Source organism: Prenolepis imparis, unplaced genomic scaffold (genome assembly GCF_030444845.1).
Source record: "Prenolepis imparis isolate NDT839.2.m4 unplaced genomic scaffold, iyPreImpa1.0 SCAF_12, whole genome shotgun sequence".
In the NCBI taxonomy this organism is placed as follows: domain Eukaryota; kingdom Metazoa; phylum Arthropoda; class Insecta; order Hymenoptera; family Formicidae; genus Prenolepis; species Prenolepis imparis.
Window position 1 is genome coordinate 11,892,807 of NW_028141170.1, and position 23,518 is coordinate 11,916,324.

At 31.9% G+C, this 23,518-nt stretch overlaps 1 protein-coding gene and 1 long non-coding RNA gene across 3 annotated transcripts; one reads left to right on the forward strand and one right to left on the reverse strand.

The window, feature by feature from the left end:
• Window positions 1-13,650: 13,650 nt before the first annotated feature.
• Window positions 13,651-14,744, reverse strand: LOC145944105 (uncharacterized). The gene is made up of 3 exons (XR_014426618.1): window positions 14,142-14,744; window positions 14,001-14,064; window positions 13,651-13,877 (listed from the first exon to the last, which is right to left on the reverse strand). It is a non-coding gene; the product is annotated as an uncharacterized LOC145944105 (long non-coding RNA).
• Window positions 14,292-22,644, forward strand: Rasgap1 (Ras GTPase activating protein 1). Of its 2 annotated transcripts, XM_083052140.1 has the most exons (15): window positions 14,292-14,411; window positions 16,054-16,174; window positions 16,265-16,534; window positions 16,648-16,804; window positions 16,881-17,068; window positions 17,152-17,487; window positions 18,114-18,315; window positions 18,395-18,613; window positions 18,712-18,836; window positions 19,157-19,291; window positions 19,463-19,504; window positions 19,623-19,729; window positions 19,806-20,049; window positions 20,143-20,484; window positions 21,471-22,644. In XM_083052140.1, the coding sequence occupies exons 1-15, from the start codon at window positions 14,357-14,359 to the stop codon at window positions 22,015-22,017; spliced, it is 3,090 nt and encodes a 1,029-aa protein (XP_082908266.1). In that variant the 5' UTR covers window positions 14,292-14,356; the 3' UTR covers window positions 22,018-22,644. The 2 variants fall into 2 exon arrangements, with proteins under 2 accessions (XP_082908266.1, XP_082908267.1); XM_083052141.1 differs by lacking the exon at window positions 19,463-19,504.
• The last annotated feature ends 874 nt before the right edge of the window (window positions 22,645-23,518 follow it).

The following is a 23,518-nucleotide window of genomic DNA, read 5'->3' on the forward strand; positions in this document are numbered from 1 at the left end:
TATCTCACTCTGTCGTATTCTGCCAATTTCCGGCTTCACTCCACAGATGGAATGCTTCGTCTATATATATATATGTCATTGATGGACCTCGAGTCATAGGACACCCTGTATATATACACCCAAGGTAGACCATTTTATTCAATACATGCGAATATCTAAAAGAAAAATTTCTTCAAAAAAATGTTTCAGACAAAAGGTTTATGACTTTGAGGAGGACATAAGATATACCATTGGTTTGACTTTGGATAGTCATTTAAAGGTCACATCATGGGGTTATCTTCAATTTCTTAAATTGAACTCCCTATTTTTCATTACATATTCTTGTAGCTTTTATTTCAAAAGTTCTCCAAAACACTATAATAAAGTATTTTTTCATTAAGTACTTTTTGAGTTATAAAGCTTAAAGTTTACAATATTTTCTTTGACATAAAATACAAAATATCTTGTAAAATATTCAGTTTTCGGTAATCTTTTTTTTTATCTTAGGACTTTATTCATGCACGGAATAATGAGACTAATCAAATTAATTGGTAAAAAGAAAACATATAGTACTTTTAAGAAAAAATACGTAGCTGCATATGTTGCAAATTACATACTTTTTTTTAAATAACTGTGTTTTCTTTATATCAATTGATTCCTTATATAGATTTATTTATATATATATATATATATATATATATATATATATTAGGGTGGTCGTTATAAGGGTTTTTTCAGAATTTTAATGTTGGATAGTCGTAAATCGGCTTTAAATGTGAAAAAAAAAAATCTCTAATTTTTTCAGATTTTTATTTTGAGTCCTGAGTCTCCCTGTTGGCACGTAATTTTCTTTTTCATTTAAAAAATATTTATTTAAGTTAGTTCTAGTCTAAAATAGCGACATTTTATGAAATACGTTTCATTGCCGTGAAAATAGTAAAACATCGTATATGAGGTATTTCACTCGAGTTGTGTGTGTTATACTACACACAAATCGAGTGAAAAAATTTAAATTATTATTTTACGGAGTAATCAATATATCGATTAATTTATTATTTTCCATTGATTTTTTTTGTTGAAGATATAATTTTTTTTTTGTATTCTTTTTTAATACAGCTTATTTTCTTTTATTGGTAGTCCTGATGATACATTGGGCTTTTGTTTTAGGTATTTCACATGAGAGCTTAATATCTTAACACCGCAGTTCTGCAACTGCTTCTGTCATCAATTTTTTTTTGTTATCAATTTTTTTCTAAAAAAAAAAAAAAATTATCGAAAATTTGCGCTTAATCATTGAGCACTGGAATGAAATTCCCTACACATCTTTTTCCTATATAGTCGAAAATATTTAAAGTTCAAGGAAGATTCAAAAAAATATAAAATACGTCGTTATATTGCTTGAAAAATGGATAAAAAATAATTAACTGAATTAAAAACACCCACGACTCGTGTGGAATAGCCCATATACGATTTTTGACTATCTTTTATGAAAAATTGAATAATTTTGTTCACTACTTTTGCAGCTGACTCCATCTAGAACTGAAGTAAATTAGTATTTTTTTCAAATTATTAAAAAGTATCATATAAATAATATTTAAATAACATATAAATAAATAAATAAATGAATTGATATAACATAACACACAACTCGAATGAAATACCCCGTATACAATTTCATGCTATACCTCAGCGAAACTTATTTAAATCAGGTTTGTTGATTCTAATTTTAATCTAAAAATTACTAATAAATTGGTACTTTTTAAATGGAAAAAATCCACGTGCAAACAGGGAGACTCAGAGCTGAAAATAAAAATCTGAAAAAATTAGAGAATTATTTTTTCTACATTTGGAGCTGATTTATGACCATCCAACATGATCTTCCATTTAACGACCACCCTAATATATATATATGGAAAATATATCATAAATTTGAAACAATCAGAATCTCTGCTTTTCTCGTCCGATGCGTTGGTCGGATAATATGATATATTATAAGTCGGCTTTTTTTTTACAGAGGTATAGAAACAATGACCCCGAAAGGATCGTTCTACTTACGCAATTGTAGGTATTCATGCAATCTACGTATGCGCTACGCACAATCATCGCTTTATCTCCGTCCGGTTCTTTCGCGACCGTCGCTTACATCGTGTTCCGGAGTCTCTCACACAGAATTTCTCCATTTTGTAATTTTTCTCTCATTATCGTGCAGTTCGCGTGGTTGGGAAACGTCAGCCTGTTTTTCCGCGAAAAGCGATCAATTACGACTGTACTCTTATATTTGCATGAGAATATATTGTGGCTTCCTCCAATCTAGAAACCGTAGGTTATTCACGATTATTTTCCTTGCAATTATGATTCTAGTGGACTGCTTTCTTTCGCGTCAATCAAAAACATGACATGCGCGACAACGGGTACTAGGGTATGTAAAAATTAACAAAAAAAAATTATTAAACGTTATGAAAATTACATTTCTATTGTCTAACGTCACGTTCATCAACATTGACTAGCTATTTATAAAGTAATAATGTTGACAACAAGAAATTAAATGGATATAAATCTAGCAACTAGTACGGAAAAATGGGACAGGACGCATTTTTCTGTACGAGATTTCTATTCAAGATATTAATTCGAGTTGCCTGTGTCCACGATTCGAGTTTTAATAATTCTTTCTCGGATCGAGGACTCTGACCGATTTCTATACAAGGGTGCCTATTACGGTTCTTTGGGTGAGTTTGCTCACGAGATGAAAATTACAAAAGTGAGATTCATTAGATTTCGACAAATGAAATCGTAGATAATCTAGTGAATCTCTCACTTATGTAATTTTTATCTCGTGAGCAAATTCACCCAAAGAACCGTAATAGGCACTAAGGCTTATTAAGAAGAGTCAAGCACAAGTATTAGGTGCAATAAAGTTATTTTTAAATTCTTCTATATATTTTGCAAACTAAATATAGAGGAATTTAAAAATAATTTTGTTGCACCTATTATTATTTAATTTAAATAAATTTGAATAAATTTAAAAACAACTTTATTGACTCTTATTAGCCCTATTCCACAGTATAAGTATACGCAGTAGCGTCACTTCTTTGTTCTATGTGAAACTCAAATTTTCAGTACGCATGTGTCGATCGTACATTATTTGAAGATATGGCTGCGCCCATATGTACGATATTATAACCTGTAAATGATAATCCGAAAAGATGTATGATATTAAAAATATTTATTTCTAATATAAAAATTAACATTCTATTTATTTATTTATATAAAAATTAACTTTACATTTTACTCTGAGCATTCAAATTTAAGCGGAGTACAATTTTCAATATGACCCAATGTGACTTGGGACAACTACATCAAAGGTGCCGACAGCTCAGTGTCGCTACTGTGTGTATTTACTGTGCCTATTCTGTGTTTATGTACGTGTGTGTGTTGTTGTGTGTGTGTGTGTGTGTGTGTGTGTGTGCGCGCGCGCGCGTGTGTGTGTGCGCGTGTGCGCATGGGCGCCCTTATAACTTTTTTCTAGGGGGGGCAGAGTGTACATATACTCAGGTGTGCGTGCGTGTGTGTGTGTGTGTAGTGCACACACACCACATTATTTCGATATATATTTATGTTATAAATTTCAAACAAAAAATTATTTGGTTGACAATTATAAAATTATTCTAAATTGAAAAAATTAAAATATTAAAATCCAAGGGGGGGCATATGCCCCTCCTTGCCCCCCTCCATGGGCGCCCATGCGTGCGCGCTTGAATTTGTATTTATGTAATATAATATATCGATGGGAGCTAATTGTAATAAAATTATAGATCGCGGTTCTTTGCCTCATTTACTTGGTAACGATGAATAAGGATTTTGTAAGAGCTCCTCTCTACTTGGAAAGTTTGTTACCATTTTTTACGTTGTTGACAATCCACATATACATCAGCCCTTTTTTCTAATTATATCGTCACTATATATAATGTATAATAATTTTATATCGAACATGTTAAATATTTTCTGGCATGAGAAATTAAAATTCACATCAACTCAAATGGAGTGAGCATAAATTTTATTGCTATATATATTGCTTTTTCAAAACAATAAAAAATAGTAAAATAGCAAATGCGTAGAAGAAAAGATATATACAAGGTGTTAACAAAAGATCACATTTTGAGAACAAATAGTATTGATCAAAACAAGAAAAAAAGTTTAATTAACATGAATTCCATAATACTTTCGAAGATACAGGCTTTTTATTTAAGTTTTTTATTCTTTTCTTATTGATCGTGTCACCTCTACAATACAATAAACAAAAGAATACAAAAAAGAATAACAAAAAAATCATCTGCCATTTCCCGTGTAAAATAATAGGCTTCTATTACGTTTCACCCATTAAATTGTACACTCTAACAAAACTTTATCGCTCTCTTTTTAATATAATCTTATACTGATATAAAACTATTGTTATTATAATCCAATGTTATAACTATAACATTGGGTTATAATAACTATATAATAAAACTAGTAAATACTTTTTTGTTTGTATTGTAGAGGCGACACAACCAACAAGAAAAAGCCCAAATAGAAAGAGCCTATATCTTCGAAGATATTAATTTTAAGACCCATGTTAGACTTTTTTTATTTTGATCAATACTATCTGCTCTCAAAATATGACTCTTTTTTTAATAACCTGTATTTGGTTGAACCAAAAGTTCATTTGCGGATTTTACCATTTTTTGACATTTTGCCTGAGGAAACATTTGTTCAGTGACCCAAAAGGTACAACATATTTCAAATTCAGCCATTTTCGCCGGAGCTCATTTTCACGTGGTTTAATGCGGGGTCCTTTCTATGCATACGACACCTATGTATATACATATTGTCTATGTATGTACAGCCAATCAAATATCATATTTATTCGTTTTTTTTCATTTTCTTTGCATCATTGACATCTCTATGGACGACATTAAATTTGACACATGTCAATGGCATTTATAAAAATTATTAAAAATAAATAATTTGACATATGTCAAATTCAAATATTTCGCGGTTAAGGTGCTTTTACATTATGTCTATGAACATTTGTGTAAGTTGCATATATCTTTCTTATGCTTATGCTATGTTATGTCTATGTTCTATGCATTTTGTGTGCGATAGCCTTTAAACTCGACGCTGTTTGGCCGTACTTTATTCAATAATTTATTAAAGGCCATTGCACATACAAAAATTTTAGTCGTAATAGTAAGGCTGTAAGCAAATCGTCCAATCACAGTCAAGCATTCTTATTACGTTATGATAATTCTTCTCTATGATTGGATGATTTGCTTACGGCTTTACGATTACGACTAAAATTTTTGTACGTGCAATGGCCTTAAGGGCCGATTGTTCCAACTTCTTGGTAAGTTTTACCCGACAGGTAGCATATCTTCGTCTCTTTTTTAGAACTTATCTGAAAAGAGACGAAAATATGCTACCTATCGGATAAAACTTAGAGAGTTTCAACAACAAGAAGTTGGAACAATCGACCCTAATAAGGCCGGTATTCATAGTCCGTTCTCATTTCAAGACCGTCTTAAGTAATATCTTAAGATGCAAATACGGCTCTGTGATTGGTTAATCACATCTTAAGATTGTACTTAAGACAGTCTTAAATATAAGAACCGACTATGAATACCGGCCTAATAAGTGTCTCCTTTATTAAGTGTTATAAAAAAAAATTAATCAGGACTTTTCGACTTATTTTTTGATAAGGAATAGCGCTATGTACTTAATGGGCACGAATCAAGTTATATTACTTTATATACATATTACTAATACTGAATATATAAGATATATGGATTATAGACATGTTTCTAACTTGTCGCATAACCTGACAGTTTGCTTGCGCGCTCATATTTACATGCGTATACATATGTGCAACATACACAACATTCGTAATATTCCCATCCGTTCCGAGTTAAAATGCATACAGGAGTTAAAATGCATAATTAAATATCTTTTTTCCTACGCCTTTTACAAAAAATATTTCGGATAAAAGTTGTTTGACTTTAAGGCTGGGTCTACAATAGGTGATTTAAGCCTTAAGCTTTAATAAATTGACAAATCACAGTCAAGTACGATGAGAATACTCGATCGTGATTGGTCAATTTCTTAAAGCTTAGGGCTTAAATCACCTATTGTAAACCCAGCCTAAGGGTCTGAGCAGAATGACTGATTTATACTATTAACACAATGTTTTATGTTTTAAATCTTTGTCTTTAGTAACGCACAAAAAAAGTGTAACACTTTGTACACACGTTTAAGATTTGAGACAAAAAACAGTATTGTGCGTTACTAAAGACAAAGATTTAAAACATAAAACATTGTCTTAAAAGTATAAATCAGTCATTCTGCTCAGACCCTAAGAGGGACACAAGACATAAGACAACGGTATCAATTTGTTTAGGCTGGATCTACAATAGGTGATTTAAGCCTTAAGCTTTAATAAATTGACAAATCACGGTCAAGTACGATGAGAATACTCGATCGTGATTGGTCAATTTCTTAAAGCTTAAGGCTTAAATCACCTATTGTAGACCCAGCCTTACAGATGGCGCCATTTTCGAAAAATTCACTAATCGTCAGTTTTTTTTTAAATAAAAATCAATTTTTTTAAACAAAAGTTGTAAGTCGAGATCATTGAGTTCTATACATATATACTGGAATGAGCCATCAGAGCTACAGTCTGCTTTTAGTTTATATTAGTTCTTCTATGGAAGTGTAGAGTTGAAGTTAGGTTAAACAAACTCGTTGTATGTACACCACAGAAAAAGAGATATATTTGGTGGCAAGTCTGTCTCACTTCATATTATAATGGCACCAACCTATCATTAAACGTCTGACAAAGATAGCTTCTAAACCAAAATCTATATATCCTTTAGACCTGTTTTTGTTACCCCTACTCTTCGATGGCTCACTCCAGTATGTATAGAGTTCAATGGTCGAGACAAATCCAATCATATGTATTAATAAATATCTATTAAGAATTTTCTTAATTTTTTTTCCGTTTACACACACACACATACACACGTTTGCGTGCACGCCTTACAGGATATAAATATGGAGGGAGAATACTGGTCTGAAAGTGTTCACAACATATGTGCGAGAGAGAAAGGTTTAAGTTCCTATTCGTCTTCTGTGCGCAAATGTTGTTTCCAAGCAACTGTTATTGCTATGCAGTTGTTATCTATTTTAAAAGAAATTTGGAGCTGTCATTCATGTCTGCTAATTTAGCGCACGCGTATAGAAAACGAATAGGAATTACTATACCTTTCTCTCTCGCACAATCTTGGGGACACTTTTGTTTCCCGGAAAGCATACATTATACTATTCTCCCTCCATGTCTATATGCTCTAAGGTGCACGCAGATAATCGAAAAAATTGGCTCGAATCGACGCAATAATTTTCGATGCCAGAAAAGGCGAGTAAAGCAAGCATTACGTCGAATGGTTCAAACACAACGAGATATGTGTGTATGTCGATGAGAGACACGCGACTTTATATTTAGAATTTAACCATCGAAGAAAACTGAGAATAGAGATCAGCAGGCCTATTCTGTAACTTTTTAACGCTTGCGTTATAATTATAACGCATGATTTACTAGGTTTGGACCAATAAAATTATAAATTTTCTAGTAAATCATGCGTTATAATTATAACCCAAGCGTTAAAAAGTTACAGAATAGGCTTGCAGGCCACATTCGAAACTCTACTAGACATATGGCAGCGTGTGGAGACATAATTAAAAAAATGTCGACTAAATATATTATTATTAGAACAAAATTTCATGTGAGGTGAAAAAAATACGTGAAAAGGGATCGAAGTACCTTATGTCACGCGCAAAATGTTACATTACTATTAAAGATTAAAAATAATAATTAAATCTCTTTGCAAATGTGTTTCTCTTTACTCTTGAGGTATTAAAATTAAAAAAATAAATAATTTCAGTGCAGGATTTTTTAAGGAAGGAGAGAGCGCGCGCTTTTCTATATCTATAATATGTATTTATATGTATATGATGACGTTATACTGGTAACACATAATTATATATCTTCACGATGCATCATAATAATGTAATCATCACGTGCGCATAATAATAAATCATTTTAATTGTGGGAAAGGCCACCCTCCTCCTCCCCCCCCCCCACACACATACACACACACCACTCAATTTCCGCAATGTTCACACGTCTGTAAAGATTGAGAAAAGAATTTATATTCGTCTATTATTTTCGTCTATTATTTGCAAAAATCAAAATAAATTTGAAAAAAATATACGTTTGTGAAATGGCAGCATGGGCGATATTTGGTACAATGCTAGCCAACATCGATATCACCTTCGCTGCGATTATCCGTTCGCATTGCATAGTTTTAGGTGCTACTCACGCTGAATGGCATGAAGCGATGCACGTGCTACGTACAACATTACAGATGGGGGACGCATGCGCGCCAAACGTAAATCCGTACGCGATTGTCACTACCGCATGACTTCATTCATATTTTTTCCTTGTAACCGCTTCACCCGTTCCCATTCACATACTCGTTCGCTCGATCGAATCGGCCTATAGTAGTAGTAGTAGTAGTAGTATATATATGTATATATATTATAGCGCAGATGAGGTTTAACAATCTCTTTTTAACAGTTTTTGATTGACCATTGTTGATAATGCTCAGTTGGTTATCACATTTTTATGCACCATATTTCGCATTATTTCCTTTCTCGTATTATATTTTCTCTCCATTTTTTTGCTATCTCTTGGTTACGATAGTCGATTAACGAAGAGTGAGTTCGCACACTACTCTCTATATTCCCGCGTCTATCTCTAATATAATTTTATCTCTTAATTTCTTTTTTCTCTTTCCCTCCCTCCCTCCCTCCCTCCCTCCCTCCCTCCCTCCCTCCCTCCCTCCCTCTCTCTCTCTCTCTCTTTCTCTCTCTCTCTCTCTCTCTCTCTCTCTCTCTTTCCCCATTAGAAATCCTAAAGGCAGAAATACAAAGTGTCATTTCACAATATATTACATTCTCTTTTTTGTTTTGCAAATTTATTTTTTTGTAGTAGACAAATAAATTTTTTCTCCTCAGTCTTTACAGACTTGCGAAACTTGTGAGGGTGCTAGGTATATGTATGTTCCTTCTTAATTACTTGGAAAACTTCCTCATATGTAACGCACATACATACATACATACATACATTCATGCATACATACATACATACATACATACATACATACATGCATACATACATACATGCATACATACATACATACATACATACATACATACATACATACATACATACATACATACATACATACATACATACATACATACATACATACAGTGCCGTAACTAGCTTTTTATGTGCCCTGAGCAAGGTTTTATTTTTCAATCCCTTGATTATTTCGGAGGAAAAATAATAATAAAACGAAAACGATGTAACAATTGTTTATAAATAATTTGTACAAAAGAAATAAGATAAGATATATATAAGATCATATTTATTTCATATTTATAAATAAAAATAATTATTTTAATTGAACTTTTCTGGCTTTTATTGCAGCAAATTAATTGATTATATCATCATAATTAATATCTTTAACAATATTATATTCAATCGAAATTATGGAAAAATTGGATAATCGTTCTTCTCCAATTTAAAATTAAAAAATTGAAAATATTATTATATTTGAACAATTTTTTGTTCAGTTTCATTTCAAGGCCCCCTCTTTATTCTGGGCCCTGGGCCAGTGCCCCTGTTGCCCCTACCTAGTTACGGCACTGCATACATACTTACATCGCGTAATACTGCTGAGATGGAAAAACATACAAAATATTAATATTATTTAAATGTAAACAATACATATTTAAAGAATTTATAATTTAAGGCTCTCCTGGTACCTTGCCAACCATGTCGGAATCGTGACGTCAGAAGCGAGAAAACACACGCTAAAAATTTTTAGATGCCATTTCTAAATAAAAACATATTTGCATAAAATAACACTTACGATCTCTTTAAGACACTTCTAAAAAACGCCGAAAACTATCCTTTTCCCTTTATAATCAATCAACAGCTGTAAAATGTAATATTACGAGGCCCAGTCCGTCTGGTCTTTGCACATGCGCAGTCATTTCGCATGTCAAAGTCTGATATCTCGATCATTTTACGGTTGTTGATTGACTGTCAAAAGAAAAGAATAGTTTTCGGCATTTTTTAGAAGTGTATTAAGGCTCCTGGCTCCTTGTCGACCATGTCGAAATCGTGACGTCAGAGGCGAGAAAACACACGCTAAAATTTCTTAGATGCCATTTCGAAATAACAATATATTTCGATGAAACAGCACTTCAGATGGCTTTAGCACACTCTTAAAAAACCCCGAAAACTATCCTTTCCCCTTTATAATCAATCAACAGCTGTAAAATGTAATATTATGAAGCCCAGTCCGTCTGGTCTTTGCACATGCGCAGTCATTCCGCATGTCAAAGTCTGATATCTCGATCATTTTACAGCTGTTGATTGATTATAAAGGGAAAAGAATAGTTTTCGGGGTTTTTTAAGAGTGTGCTAAAGCCATCTGAAGTGCTGTTTAATTGAAATATCTTTTCATTAAAAAATGGCATCTAAGAATTTTCAGCGTGTGCTTTCTCGCTTCTGACGTCACAATCCAATATGACCGCGGTGAGCACCCAGGAGCCTTAAAGAGATCTTACGTATTATTTTATGCAAATATATTTTTATGTATTATATATATATTATTTTAGAAATGGCATCTAAAACATCTCAACATGTTATTTCTCGCTTCTGACGTCACGATTTCAATATGGCCGCGGTGAGCACCCAGGAGCCTTAAGAATAAATCCATTTCCAGCAATAAGTGGTATCTACGAATGGATATTTATGAAACCGAAAGGACACTTGCATCAACGTGTAACAATGTGCATATGTTGCACACACAAGAAACGTGATCTCTAATTAAGTTTGTTACAAAAGAATTATCGCCAGAAATCACACTATTTTTTTTGATAGTGAAATTATGCAAAACAATGTTAAATTGTCATCTTATGTAAGCTTTATTTATCCAACATGTGTATTGCATGAAAATATATGGCAATAATACACGGGAAGCTCATAAATTTTTATTAAAAGGCGCGGATACAATTTCCTATTTCATTACAGGCAGAGTACGTCGTCATTATACGAGATAATCGTACGCTAGCGTATATCTGGGAAATTTACGTGGGAAATTCCGCGAAAGTCACGCAAAAGAACGGGACAGGTTATATCTAGGTAGCTTTGAGATCATTTTACAATTAACAGTTAAATTAATTACCTTGAATAACCAAAGATTTCAAACATGCATCGCGAGATGCATCAAAAGTTGGTGCAAAACAGAGACAAAAAAATTAATTTATATTTTTTTATATTTTTTAAAATATTTTTTTATATTTTTTATATATTTTTATATTTTTTATTTACACGCCATTAGGCTAGCATGTGTCATCGTGATTTTTTGTAAAGAGTTTTACTACAATTGGTTAAAAATCAACATTGTTTTAAATTAATTGCGTTTGATGTCAATTATGAAAAGTAATGTGTGCTTTTACTGAACAACAAAAAGGAAAAAGGTATCCTGGCAATTTTATACAAACGACATGTAAGATTCTCTCTCTTTTTTTCGTTTCTAATCGATAGACAATACTGCCACTTTTTTTGTACAGAGAAAGAAGGGATAAAATTTTATATTTCCGATTTCGAAAATCTGCAATTTTATTATATTTAATGAGATTCCGTGTGATATTTTGAAAGAGAATATATAGGAGAAGATTTTTTTGTGTATTATATTAATAATAAACAAAAGAGAAGTGGGTGAGTAGAAAGAGAAAGTGTGACAGAGTAAAAAGATCAAAGAGACGATATGCGTGTATGGAGAGAGAGAGAGGGGGGGGGGAATGGAGAGAGTAAAAAAGAGAGGAAAAGAGAAAGAGAGAGAGAGAGAAAGGGGAGAAAGAGAGAAAGAAAGAGAGGGAAGAGGGAGAAAGGATTGATTAATTGATTGAGCTTTATTATCTTTCTCAGCTAGTTGTAATACATATCTAATTTACATTAATCATAATATACTCCTTTAACATTTGGCTCATTTTTTTATATTGCTTTATCTCAGATGAAAAAGCGTTATATATATTTTCACTTCTTTGTAAAACATACTCATATAGGGAGAGGGAATGAAAAGAGGAAGAAAGGGAAGGAGAAAGAGAGAGGGGGGGATATGAACATCATAAAGAGTGAAGGGAGACGAAGGGGGAGAGGAAGAGGGCCATTGCGCCATCAGGAAGTGGCTCACCATTTACACACGCATACAGTTAACTAACTAAACTGGCCTGCGCGCGCGCCTACATGCCTGTATCATGTCATATATGCAGCAGCCATAGCATACGGACTTGACACTAAAGATATGACGGAAAGAATATAAGAATATAACATACTAAGGCGAGGGGAGAGAGGATCGCGAAAAAGAGAGAAACAGCGAGCTGAAATGGCGCAATCGGTAGTAATTTAACTCTTATATGTGTGCTGTGTGCTACTCTATCGTGAGTAGAGAGAAAAGGGAGGAGAGAGAGGGGGAGGAAAGAGAGAGAGAGAGAGAGAGAGGGAGGGAGGAGAGAGAGAGAGAGAGGGAGAGAGCTATCCTTTAAATTGTCAGATACCTGATATGTCAATCCCGTAGTGATCAAAGCTGTCATACTACAGATATTACATGTGGATTTGAATGTGAATTACCAGTAATGAATCATCACATGAGAAAACATATAATGCGCGCGTTACGTTATCTGGAAAGTCTTAATTCCTCGATCGATTATGTATACGTATGATTTTGCTGAGCGACACACAACACATGAAAAGATTGCAATGGGAAATTAAAAAATATATATTAATTTATTTTTGCTGTATGCAGAGATATTGCATAGTGAATTATTGTCAAATTACTAAAAAAACTGGAATAATTTCTTAATATTTATACACAAATATGTTAATTAAAGCAAAGCATTATGCAATTTTAATCCTACATACGAAAAAATAATATTCGAAAAAGAGCAAGAGCGGTAGAGAGAGAAAAAGAGAAATAAGAGAAAAAACATACAAGAAAAAAAAATATTTTATATAATGATTCTGCACAGAAAAATTAAATATTTAATTTTTGGTTTAGGGCTTAGGAACACTTAATAGTTTTCTTATATTCCTATTTTATGTTCTGTTAATTAAGATAAACGTATTAATAAAAAATTGTTAATTACTTACTTAACTTTATAGTATTATCCACACTCACTATATATACACGTAATATAACGTATATGTGATATATATTTTGTGATCGAAATATCGCATCTTTTTTTTAATCGAAACATACGATTGATGAACAAATTCATTGACTAACTTTTTATCGTTGACGCGAACGAGAATAATCTGTTGTTATATTATTATTATTATCAGCTTATTATCACTTAATAAAAGAAAGAGGCAGCTTTTTCATTATAAATAATTTTCGCATTACAATAATGCATTTATATAAATTATCGATTTCATTTTATAAAAAAATTTGTATTTATCTAACAAATTTTTTATAGAAAAATATATTTCCACGATTTTTATAAATATTGAATGAAAAGTGAAATATTAATTAATTCCTTGCTATTAGAGATGATAGTAATTGTAACAATACGCGATATGTACATATTATATTGTCACTTATGAGTACATGAATTCTCTATTCCAAGTATACCCCAATGTAATAAAAGGATTGAAAACGTAGTGTGAGTACATAACTCATTTCTCCTCTACACACTGACGGAGTCTAAGGGGGGGTTTGGGGTTAAACCTCCTTAAAAAAAAAAAAAAAAAAAATATATATAAAAATTTTGAAAAAATTAAAAATAGAATCACAAGTTTTACCATATCTTCGTCGTCCTGAAGTAAAAGTGTAATACCAAGAAAAATATCGAACCTTTAATTGATTTTGTCGAAATTCCCTTCCTCCTCCATTATCGACAGGGTCCATTAATGCCTATCTATACGTATAGGTACGATCTTTTATTTATTTATATATGTATATATATATATATATATATGTAAGGCGCGTATATACCTTGGTGAAGCAGCGGAAGTAATGGCACATATCGCGTGATAACGGGTAGGGATGACGAGAAACATGGAAGAGAGATCGCGATGTATGTATATGTACAATCGGCGGGGGGCACCGACGCATCGCGTCACAGCCCTGCTTAGATCCATTCACAGAATGAACGAACCGTTCGCGCTCCGTTCGTGTAGGTAGTCACTCAGTAGTGTCATGGAGGTAACATGGCCGAGGAGACGCGCCTAGTTCGCGTTGAAGAGAGGCTAAGGATTAAAATTGGTAGGAAGCCGTTATCGCGCGCAAAAAAGTATCGAACGAGAGTGATTCGCGAACGTAAATACATACGTGTTCGTCGAACGCAACGAATGAAATTCGGGGGGAATGCAATTTCTGGAACGCGAGTCGTTTCTGTGCTGCGCTCTCAGGATGTCACCTAATTCGACTCCCACGATCGTATTCATCTTTTCACTGCCTTTCCTCGAAACGCTCGTCGCGAAACGGATGAGTCCCCGCGTCCGATGTATGCGAATTAATGGCGACACGATTCGACGAACGTAATCCGACGAGCAACGTCCGATTTTTATGCGAATTTCGCTAGTGATTGACGCATACACTTTCAACTCCCACGCGTGCGTGTTCGTATACACGTGAAGCGAGGATGGGTGTGTGTGTGTGTGTGTGTGTGTGTGTGTGTGTGTGTGTGTGTGTGTGTGTGTGTGGTGTGTGTCACGGACGCTATGCATATGCTTGGGGAGATTTGTGTTTGCGCGTTGCGGCATGAAAATGTGTACGATGAGAGAATCGCCATGGTGAATAAACGCGTATTGAAAATTTTCAAAAATTTTGAGAAACGATGCACAAGCAATCGTACTAACTTATTCGAAAATAGTTAACTCGAAATAAAAATTTTTGAAAATTTTTAAAAATCTTGAAAATTTTAGAAAATTTCGAACATCTCGCGAATAACGGTGACGAACAATAAGCACGGAATAGAGACGAGATAGTACTTGTTCGATAACAGCTCGAAATTTTTGGAAAATTTTTGAAAAGTTTTGAAAATCTTGAAAATTTTAGATTTTGAGTATCGCGAATTTTCAAAAATTTTTACTATCGTCACTATTACTCGCGGTATGCTCGAAATTTCTAAAATTTTTAAGATTTTCCAAGATTTAAAAAAATTTTCGAAAATTTCGAGCTGTGTTTTCGAACACGTACGATCTCGTTTCTATTCAGTGTTCACTATCTGTCATATCTGTCACTCGTACGTATGTCAAAATGCAGATGTTCTTTAGGTGAAATCGGATCGTCAGATACGATAAACAAAATAGTTTTGTGTAATATTGTATCCAACTAGTTAATTTAATTTTCTCCTCATAAGTTTATAAAATGTTGATTCGATCCTCTAGTACAATAATTTTCTTTTTGCGTTTCGTGTAAAACTAAACTCGGTAAACGCGTTCAATGATGCTAATTGACATTAGTATATGTATAAAAAGATTAAATCTTGAAACACAAATATTTGAATATTTTAGCATAAAATTAGAATTTTATTTTAAAATAATTTATAAACGAACGATGGTAAACGATGAAATTGTGATTACACAATGGTTAATTAATAAAAACATAAATTGAAGATGTCTGCCTTATACGACACAAATAAATATTGGCAGACAATAATTATTGGCTACAAGTTAATGAGCAATAATGTATAATAATAATTATTGAAATTATTGAAAGCTATAAGTTATTGAAGAATAATTCTATTCAAGTTATATTAAATATTTAAATTAAAATTATTTAAATAATTGTTTAAAATAATGATTATAACATGAATTAATATGATTTTCAGATTTAATTCTCAAGAAATATTAATAAATTACAATTATTTTAGTTTATTTTATGTATTAATTTTCATTCACAGGAGAAGCAAAAAATCTTCAAAGTCGAAGTCATGGATCTCCAAGTACAAGGGATGTTTATTGCACTCTGTCGCTGGATCAGGAGGAAATATTCAGAACGGCGACTATGGAAAGAACTCTCAAGTAAATCTTTGTTTTCCTCATTTTATATTTGAGACATAATTATAATCGATTTAAATTATTTACAAATGTTTTGTTTCTTATGTTAAATAGCCCATTTTTTGGAGAGGAGTTTCAGTTTGAAGTGCCTAGAAAATTTCGTTACCTTGGCATTTATGTATATGATCGCGATAGACATTTGAAGCAAGATAAGATTTTAGGGAAGGTAGCAATAAAGAGAGAGGATTTAGCAACATATCATAATAAAGAGCATTGGTTTCCTTTGAAACCAGTCAACGCTGACTCTGAGGTGCAAGGCAAGGTTCATTTGGAACTTGCTTTGCAGCCTCAGGTTGAACATGCTCAGCCTAAACTTACAGTAAGGTGAGTAAAGTGAATATGTATTGTGTATATCAAAACATGTGTATATCAAAACATCAATATATGTATATATTAATATAAGTTGTTTGATTATTTGATTTCATGTATTGTTGCAGGATAATAGAATGTAGTGAATTAACTATTAAAAATGGTAGCTGTGATCCCTTTGCAACTGTTACAGTCATCTATAGTAATGGTAAACAAATATCAAAACGCACAAAAGTTAGGAAAAAAACAGCATCTCCATATTTTAACGAAACTTTTGTATTTGAGGTAAGAAAGTGCATTACTCATTATTCTTCAGAGATAGAGAAAGGAAAAGACAATAAAATCCCCTTTCATATTGTAGCCAGAGTTAACAGAAATCAAGGATAAAGATGTTTCTCATTATTCTATGGAAGGAGCTGAAATTGGAGAAGTAGTTGTTAGCTTGTGGCATGCATCTCCCGGAATGGGTGAACAATCGGTATTTCTCGGCGAAATTCGAGTCACGTTGAAAGGATTGCAGAAGCAGCCAACTAGTACAACAACTGCGTGGTATATGTTTTTTCTTTTTAATAAATTAATGTTATAGATTCAGCTTTCGAGCGAATTACATATTACTTTATTTTTTGGCGTAGGTATTTTTTACAACCCAGAGCAGCGAAACATCGTCCGTGTAAGATTTCAAATAACTCGACATCACCTGGTACATTACCGAGTTTGGGTTCGTTACGTCTGAAAATTCATTACACAGCCGATCATGTATTTCCATCCGAGATGTATGACAGACTTAGGAGTCTGTTATTGCAAAGCGTCAAAGTACAGCCGATAACATCATCGGCTGTTTATATATTGGGCGAAATTGTAGCTAGTAAAATGGAAGCTGCACAACCGTTAGTCAGAGTATTGGTGCATCATGGACAACTGGTGTCTGTAATGCGAGCACTTGCTAGTCATGAGATTTCTAAATTGACGTGAGTAGATAGACATGTATGATATGTACCTTTATATTTAAGGATGTATTGGATAGATATACAAATCAATGGTATTGTGAATTTTTAATTGGATATTCTTAGTAACGTCCTAAATCATGGTAAATTATTTCAAATTTTTTTACTTGCTCGTTTAAAAGGTATTAATTATTGAATTTTGCAATTTTAACATATTTTATGTGAACGTTCAAGAGACAGATAATAAATTATGCACAACTATGAAAAACCATAATGATACAAATTTGATTTTGTTATATAATGTTCCTCAAATATGTAAAAATGTTTTTGCAAAGTTTCAAAACGATTTACTTGCTCGTTTTGCAATTATTATTTAAACACTACTGTGATTATTGGTTTAATTGAGCATTCGGTTGTGTCAATGCTGGAAACAGCTGAAAGTTAGGAACTTAAACTATAGCGATTTTCTATAAGATGTATAGCGTGAATAACGTTAATATTTTTATCTCTGAGATTGTACGTCCCATACATCCATAATGTAGATGTCGTATTATTCATATATTATAGTCATGACAGGGATAATGACTATAATAAATTCAATTTCTTTTCTTTCTTTTCATTTTTTTTTTTTTTTTTTTTTTAAATTGAAGTGACCCAACGACAATTTTTCGCGGTAATACATTAGTCAGCAAGATGATGGACGAGGGCATGAGATTAGCAGGTCTTCATTACCTGCATAGTACTCTTAGACCTGCAATGGAGCAAGTCTTCCTTGACAAAAAGCAATGCGAGATAGATCCAACTCGAGTTAAGGACAGCAATACTATACAGACTAATTTGGCGAACTTGAAGGTATTAATGATTATAAGAATGTGCATTTATCTCCTTTTTGAAACAAGAAGATATATATTAATATTTCTTTTCCTGTTAGGAATATGTTGAAAGAGTATTTATGGCTATAACAACATCAGGAGTGAGATGTCCACCTTTGATGTGCGAAATGTTCTGGTGTTTAAGAGAACTCGCCGCAACACATTTTCCAAAAAATAAAGAAGTGAGATACTCTGTGATCAGTGGCTTTATCTTTTTACGATTTTTCGCTCCTGCAATATTAGGTCCAAGATTATTTGATATCACTACTGAACAAATTGTAAGTAATTGAGAAGCAATATACATGTCATATACATAGTGCATTAATACAATTGGAATTTTTTTTTTATTAAATTTACATGTGATGCATTATCACAGGATTCACAGACTAATAGGACATTAACATTAATATCCAAAACGATTCAAAGTCTGGGAAATCTGGTATCTTGTAGAGGTGGTGCAGGCAGTGTTTGCAAAGAGGAATATATGGAATGTGTATATAGGTAAGATTTTCTTTATGTAAGAAAATAGGTTTTAAGAAAAATGGTGAAAACTTCGCGATTTAAGGTAGTTAAAACTAAAAAAGAAAACATAATATAAATACAAATTATATTTCTTTATATAATAGATTCTAATATAAATATATAATATAATAATATACTAATCTAATTTAATAATATATTTTTTAATAATATATAATATAATAATATACTAAATCTAATATATAATGATATAATATAATAATATAATATAATAAATAATGTATAATTATTTCTTATAAATATATTATATTATTATATGTATAATTTAATCTTTTTTGTAGGGAGTTTTACACAGACAGACATATTCAAGCAGTCAAGCAATTTCTGGAGTTAATATCGACTAGTAGTAATACTAGTAGTTTTACAAAACAGCGTTCGACAATGTTGCAAGAGCAACCAGTAGTACTGAAAGAAGGGTACGTTTGTTGATAAAGATAGAGAATGTACTTTATTTCTTTTCTTATGGAGTTTATACATATAATTGTAATTGCATTAAAATATCAGATTTTTCTTTAAATATTTTTATTAAAAAAATTATATTATTGTTTAAAATCGTAATACTGAAACACTCTATATATTTTTAATAGAATATACTTTCTCGTTATGCATACCATTGATTGTAATAAGAGGTTGGTACTATTTTATAAGATTCAAGTTTAAATTTGCTGTCACATACATACATACATACATATGTATGCACATATGCATGTTTCTATGAGAGTTTTTAATTGCAATTGCTTTTTGTAGAATAATGATTAAACGGGCACAAGGCAGGAAACGATTTGGTCGTAAGAATTTTAAGCAGAGATATTTTAGACTCACTACACAAGATTTGACATATTCTAAAACAAAAGGTGAATATTTTCTCCTAATGTATTTTTTTCCAAGAGATAAGAATATAAAAATTTATGAAACAAATTTTTTACACAGGTAAAGAACCTTTGTGTAAGATACCGTTAGAAGAAATTTTAGCAGTGGAGAGACTACACGAAGATTCCTTCAAAATGAAAAACATGTTTCAAATTATCCAACCGCAGAGAGCATTGTACGTGCAAGCCGGTAATTGCGTTGAAGAAAAAGAATGGATTGACATTCTTACAAAAATATGTCAAACAAACAGCAATCGTTTAGAAAAGTATCATCCAAGTGCATACATTAATGGTCATTGGCTTTGGTATGTAAAAAAAAATCACTATAAAAGCACATATACGTCTAAATAAAACTTGTATTCTGAGAGTTCTAATCTTTATGTTTTCACAATCTACAGTTGTCGAGCAATTGCAGAAGTTGCACCAGGATGTAGTGAAGTATCGCCAGGTGTAGAGGCTGGATTGCGGATGGTCCTAGATCCAGATCGTGATTTGCAGAGGATACATTCGTTAATTTTTACAAACATGCCACGCCTCGAGACATTAATGAATGCATGCGAATGCCAGGCAGTTTACGGTGCTAGTGATATAAGTGTTATACCAGACGGAGGATCGCCTATAGAAGATGTACCTTCTTGTTTCAAGACTTTAAACGCTCTTAGAGAGGCTGCGTACGCACTGCAGCGTGAACATAGAGCCTATTTTAGAAGACTGGCACGTGACACCAAATACGGCAGCAAGTACGCTTGATTGTTTTATTAGAAAAATGTGTATTTTTTTATACAGGGTGTCCAATTTTAATCGACCACTCAAAAACTTTTTTATTTTTGATTGTATAACAAATGTTCCAAACAAAAGTTGTTTGATTTGAAGGGGGACAGAAGATGGCGCTACTGACTTTGCTGAAGAGCATAAGGTCATTTGAAGGTCATTTATGTTTTTTTAAATGGAACTACGATAATTTTTTTATATAAATCGATTCCTCATAATTTTTGGCATAAAAAGTTATAAGGGTAAGATAGACAAAAAATTCAAAGTTTACGAGATATTACCAGAAACCTTAATTTGACACTTAAGTACATCAACTATGAAATATCTCGTAAATTATTTATTTTTTGACAATTTTATCACAATACTTTCATGCATAAAATGATGAAAGAAATCTACTGGTGCAAAGAAAATACATAGTTGTTTGTAAGAAAAAGTAGCTACTAGTTTGCAAATCACATATTTTTTCTTATAAAAACTTTTTTTACACCAACTGATTCCTTTCATTATTTTATGCATGAAAGTATTGGGGTAAGCTCGTCAAAACATGAATATTTTACGAGATATTTTATAATTTATGTGCCATTAGTGTCAAATTTAAATATAAAATATCTTGTAAACTATTCATTTTTTGGTCATTTTACGCTTATAACTTTTTATGCCAAAAATTATGAGGAATCGATTTATATAAAAAAATTATAATAGTTCCATTTAAAAAACAAAAATGACCTTCAAATGACCTTGAAAAGCGTCCTTCAGAAAAAAGTAAGTAGCGTCATTTTCTGTCCCTCTTTAAATCAAATAACTTTTGTTTGAAACAATTTTGCTGTACAATCAAAAATGAAAAATTTTTGGGGGCGGTCGATTAAAATTGAACATTTTGTATATTCTCGTGTTATTTTGATTAGAATATTCACGAAAAATAATAATTGCAATATATCATATTTCTTTTATTTAGACAAGCTCCCATTGGTGATGACAACTACCTCCACTTAGCTAGTAGAGCAGGATTTGATAATCAGTTAACGAAGCGGACGTACGAATTGGACAGTGTAAATCAACGATGCATAGAAACGGAACATTACGACACTGCGTTCTCCAGGAAGATTGTTGAAAATCCAAGATACGACGATACTTTCAGAAAGTGTTTCGATTCGGACTCCATTAATCGTAGATACGAGAATGAGAGCAACTTAATGCGGAGATACGATAACAGCAACGATACTATCCAAAGTATCCAAAATGATCTCAGAAAATTTGATCATAGTTTAAACAATACATTAAGATCTGACAAATCAGAAAGGAACGGCAATGAGAATATAGAAAATCATAAGAGCGCCAGTCTACTAACGGCGGATAGTATTAATCTATCGGGTACATTATCGCGAAGATTAGGTAATTATGACAACACTAGAATGTTAGATGAGTGTACGTTGACGAGACGATTAAAGCACGATGCCTCTGACATATCTTGTAATTCGATGAGTGAGCGTGGCAATCATTAATTTATCTATTATGTACAAATGTAAGAATAGCGCGTTACTATAAACTTGAAAAAAAAAAAAAAAAATCCGACAGATACAAAGAGATTTTTACATATTAGTCATTTTTTAAAACTATGCATATATTGTATATACACTTACATAACATAGTTCTTGCCTTTTTATAGGGGCTACCTTTTTTTATCTCTATATACATTTCCAATTGTATAAATTAATGACTCATTTTCTCTGTTGTGTATGTCAGCTTTTTACTATATATATATATATATATATAAATTGTTTCATTCCTTTCTTCTTTAACATTGCATAAAAGTAAGAAAGAGTTATAACAGAATGTAATATTTAATGTACCTTTTTGGTTTGTTACCATGTTGTGCAAAACGTGTAACATTTTGTCACCACAGAAAAATCTCTATTATTTATTATTTATTTATTTTCTCGCCTCATTTTAATTATATTGAAGATATATGTATAAACATATTGACTGTGTTATTATAATTGCACAATTTGTAATCTCATTTTTTGAAAAGTCGAGTTCTCGTTATGAATAAATTCAATGTTATATAGATTTATCTAATATTACACACACGCACACGCGGGCGCGCGCGCGTGTATATATATATATATATATTATATATTATATATATATATATATAAATTATATATATTATATATAACATGTATATATATATAAATTTTATATATATATATATATATATATATATATATATATATATGTATACCAGGTGTCCCATTTTAAAGGACCCACTCAAATATCTCATTGTCAGAAACACTGCGTTAAATCGAAAAATGTTTCCTACAAAAGTTGTAGGGTTTCGAGGGGGACATAACATAGTAATATTCATTTGACCTTGGGCGGCGTCTCCAAGGTTAGTGAAGGTTAACCTTAAGTGAAGGTGAGAATGAATTTTGAAGAAAATAAAAAAATCCTTCAGATAAAAGTTGTTCAAATTAATTAGTAGAAAAAGATGTTATAATAAAAAATATGGGTTTCCATTTAAAAAATTTATTCTACCTTCACTTGACCTTGGAGACGCCGCCCAAGGTCATATGAATATTACTATGTTATGTCCCCCTCGAAACCCTACAACTTTTGTAGGAAACATTTTTTGATTTAACGCAGTGTTTCTGAGATATTTGAATGGGTCCTTTAAAATGGGACACCCGGTATATATATATATATATATATATATATATATATATATATAAAATACACAATTCTTATATCTCATATATCATGAAGCAGTAGTGTATTTGATAATTACATAAATTAACGTTATTTTTTATTTATACATAATTCCATCAATTTTAGCATAATTACTTTTTCATTAGTTTTACAACCTTAGTAACATTAATTATACAACTTGAGTAGATATTTATATATTATGACATTATATAATTATTTTATATAAAAAAATACAAAGAATAAAAATATCTATTAACGTTGTGAATGGACTTGGTTATTTTACAATTTTTAAGAAAT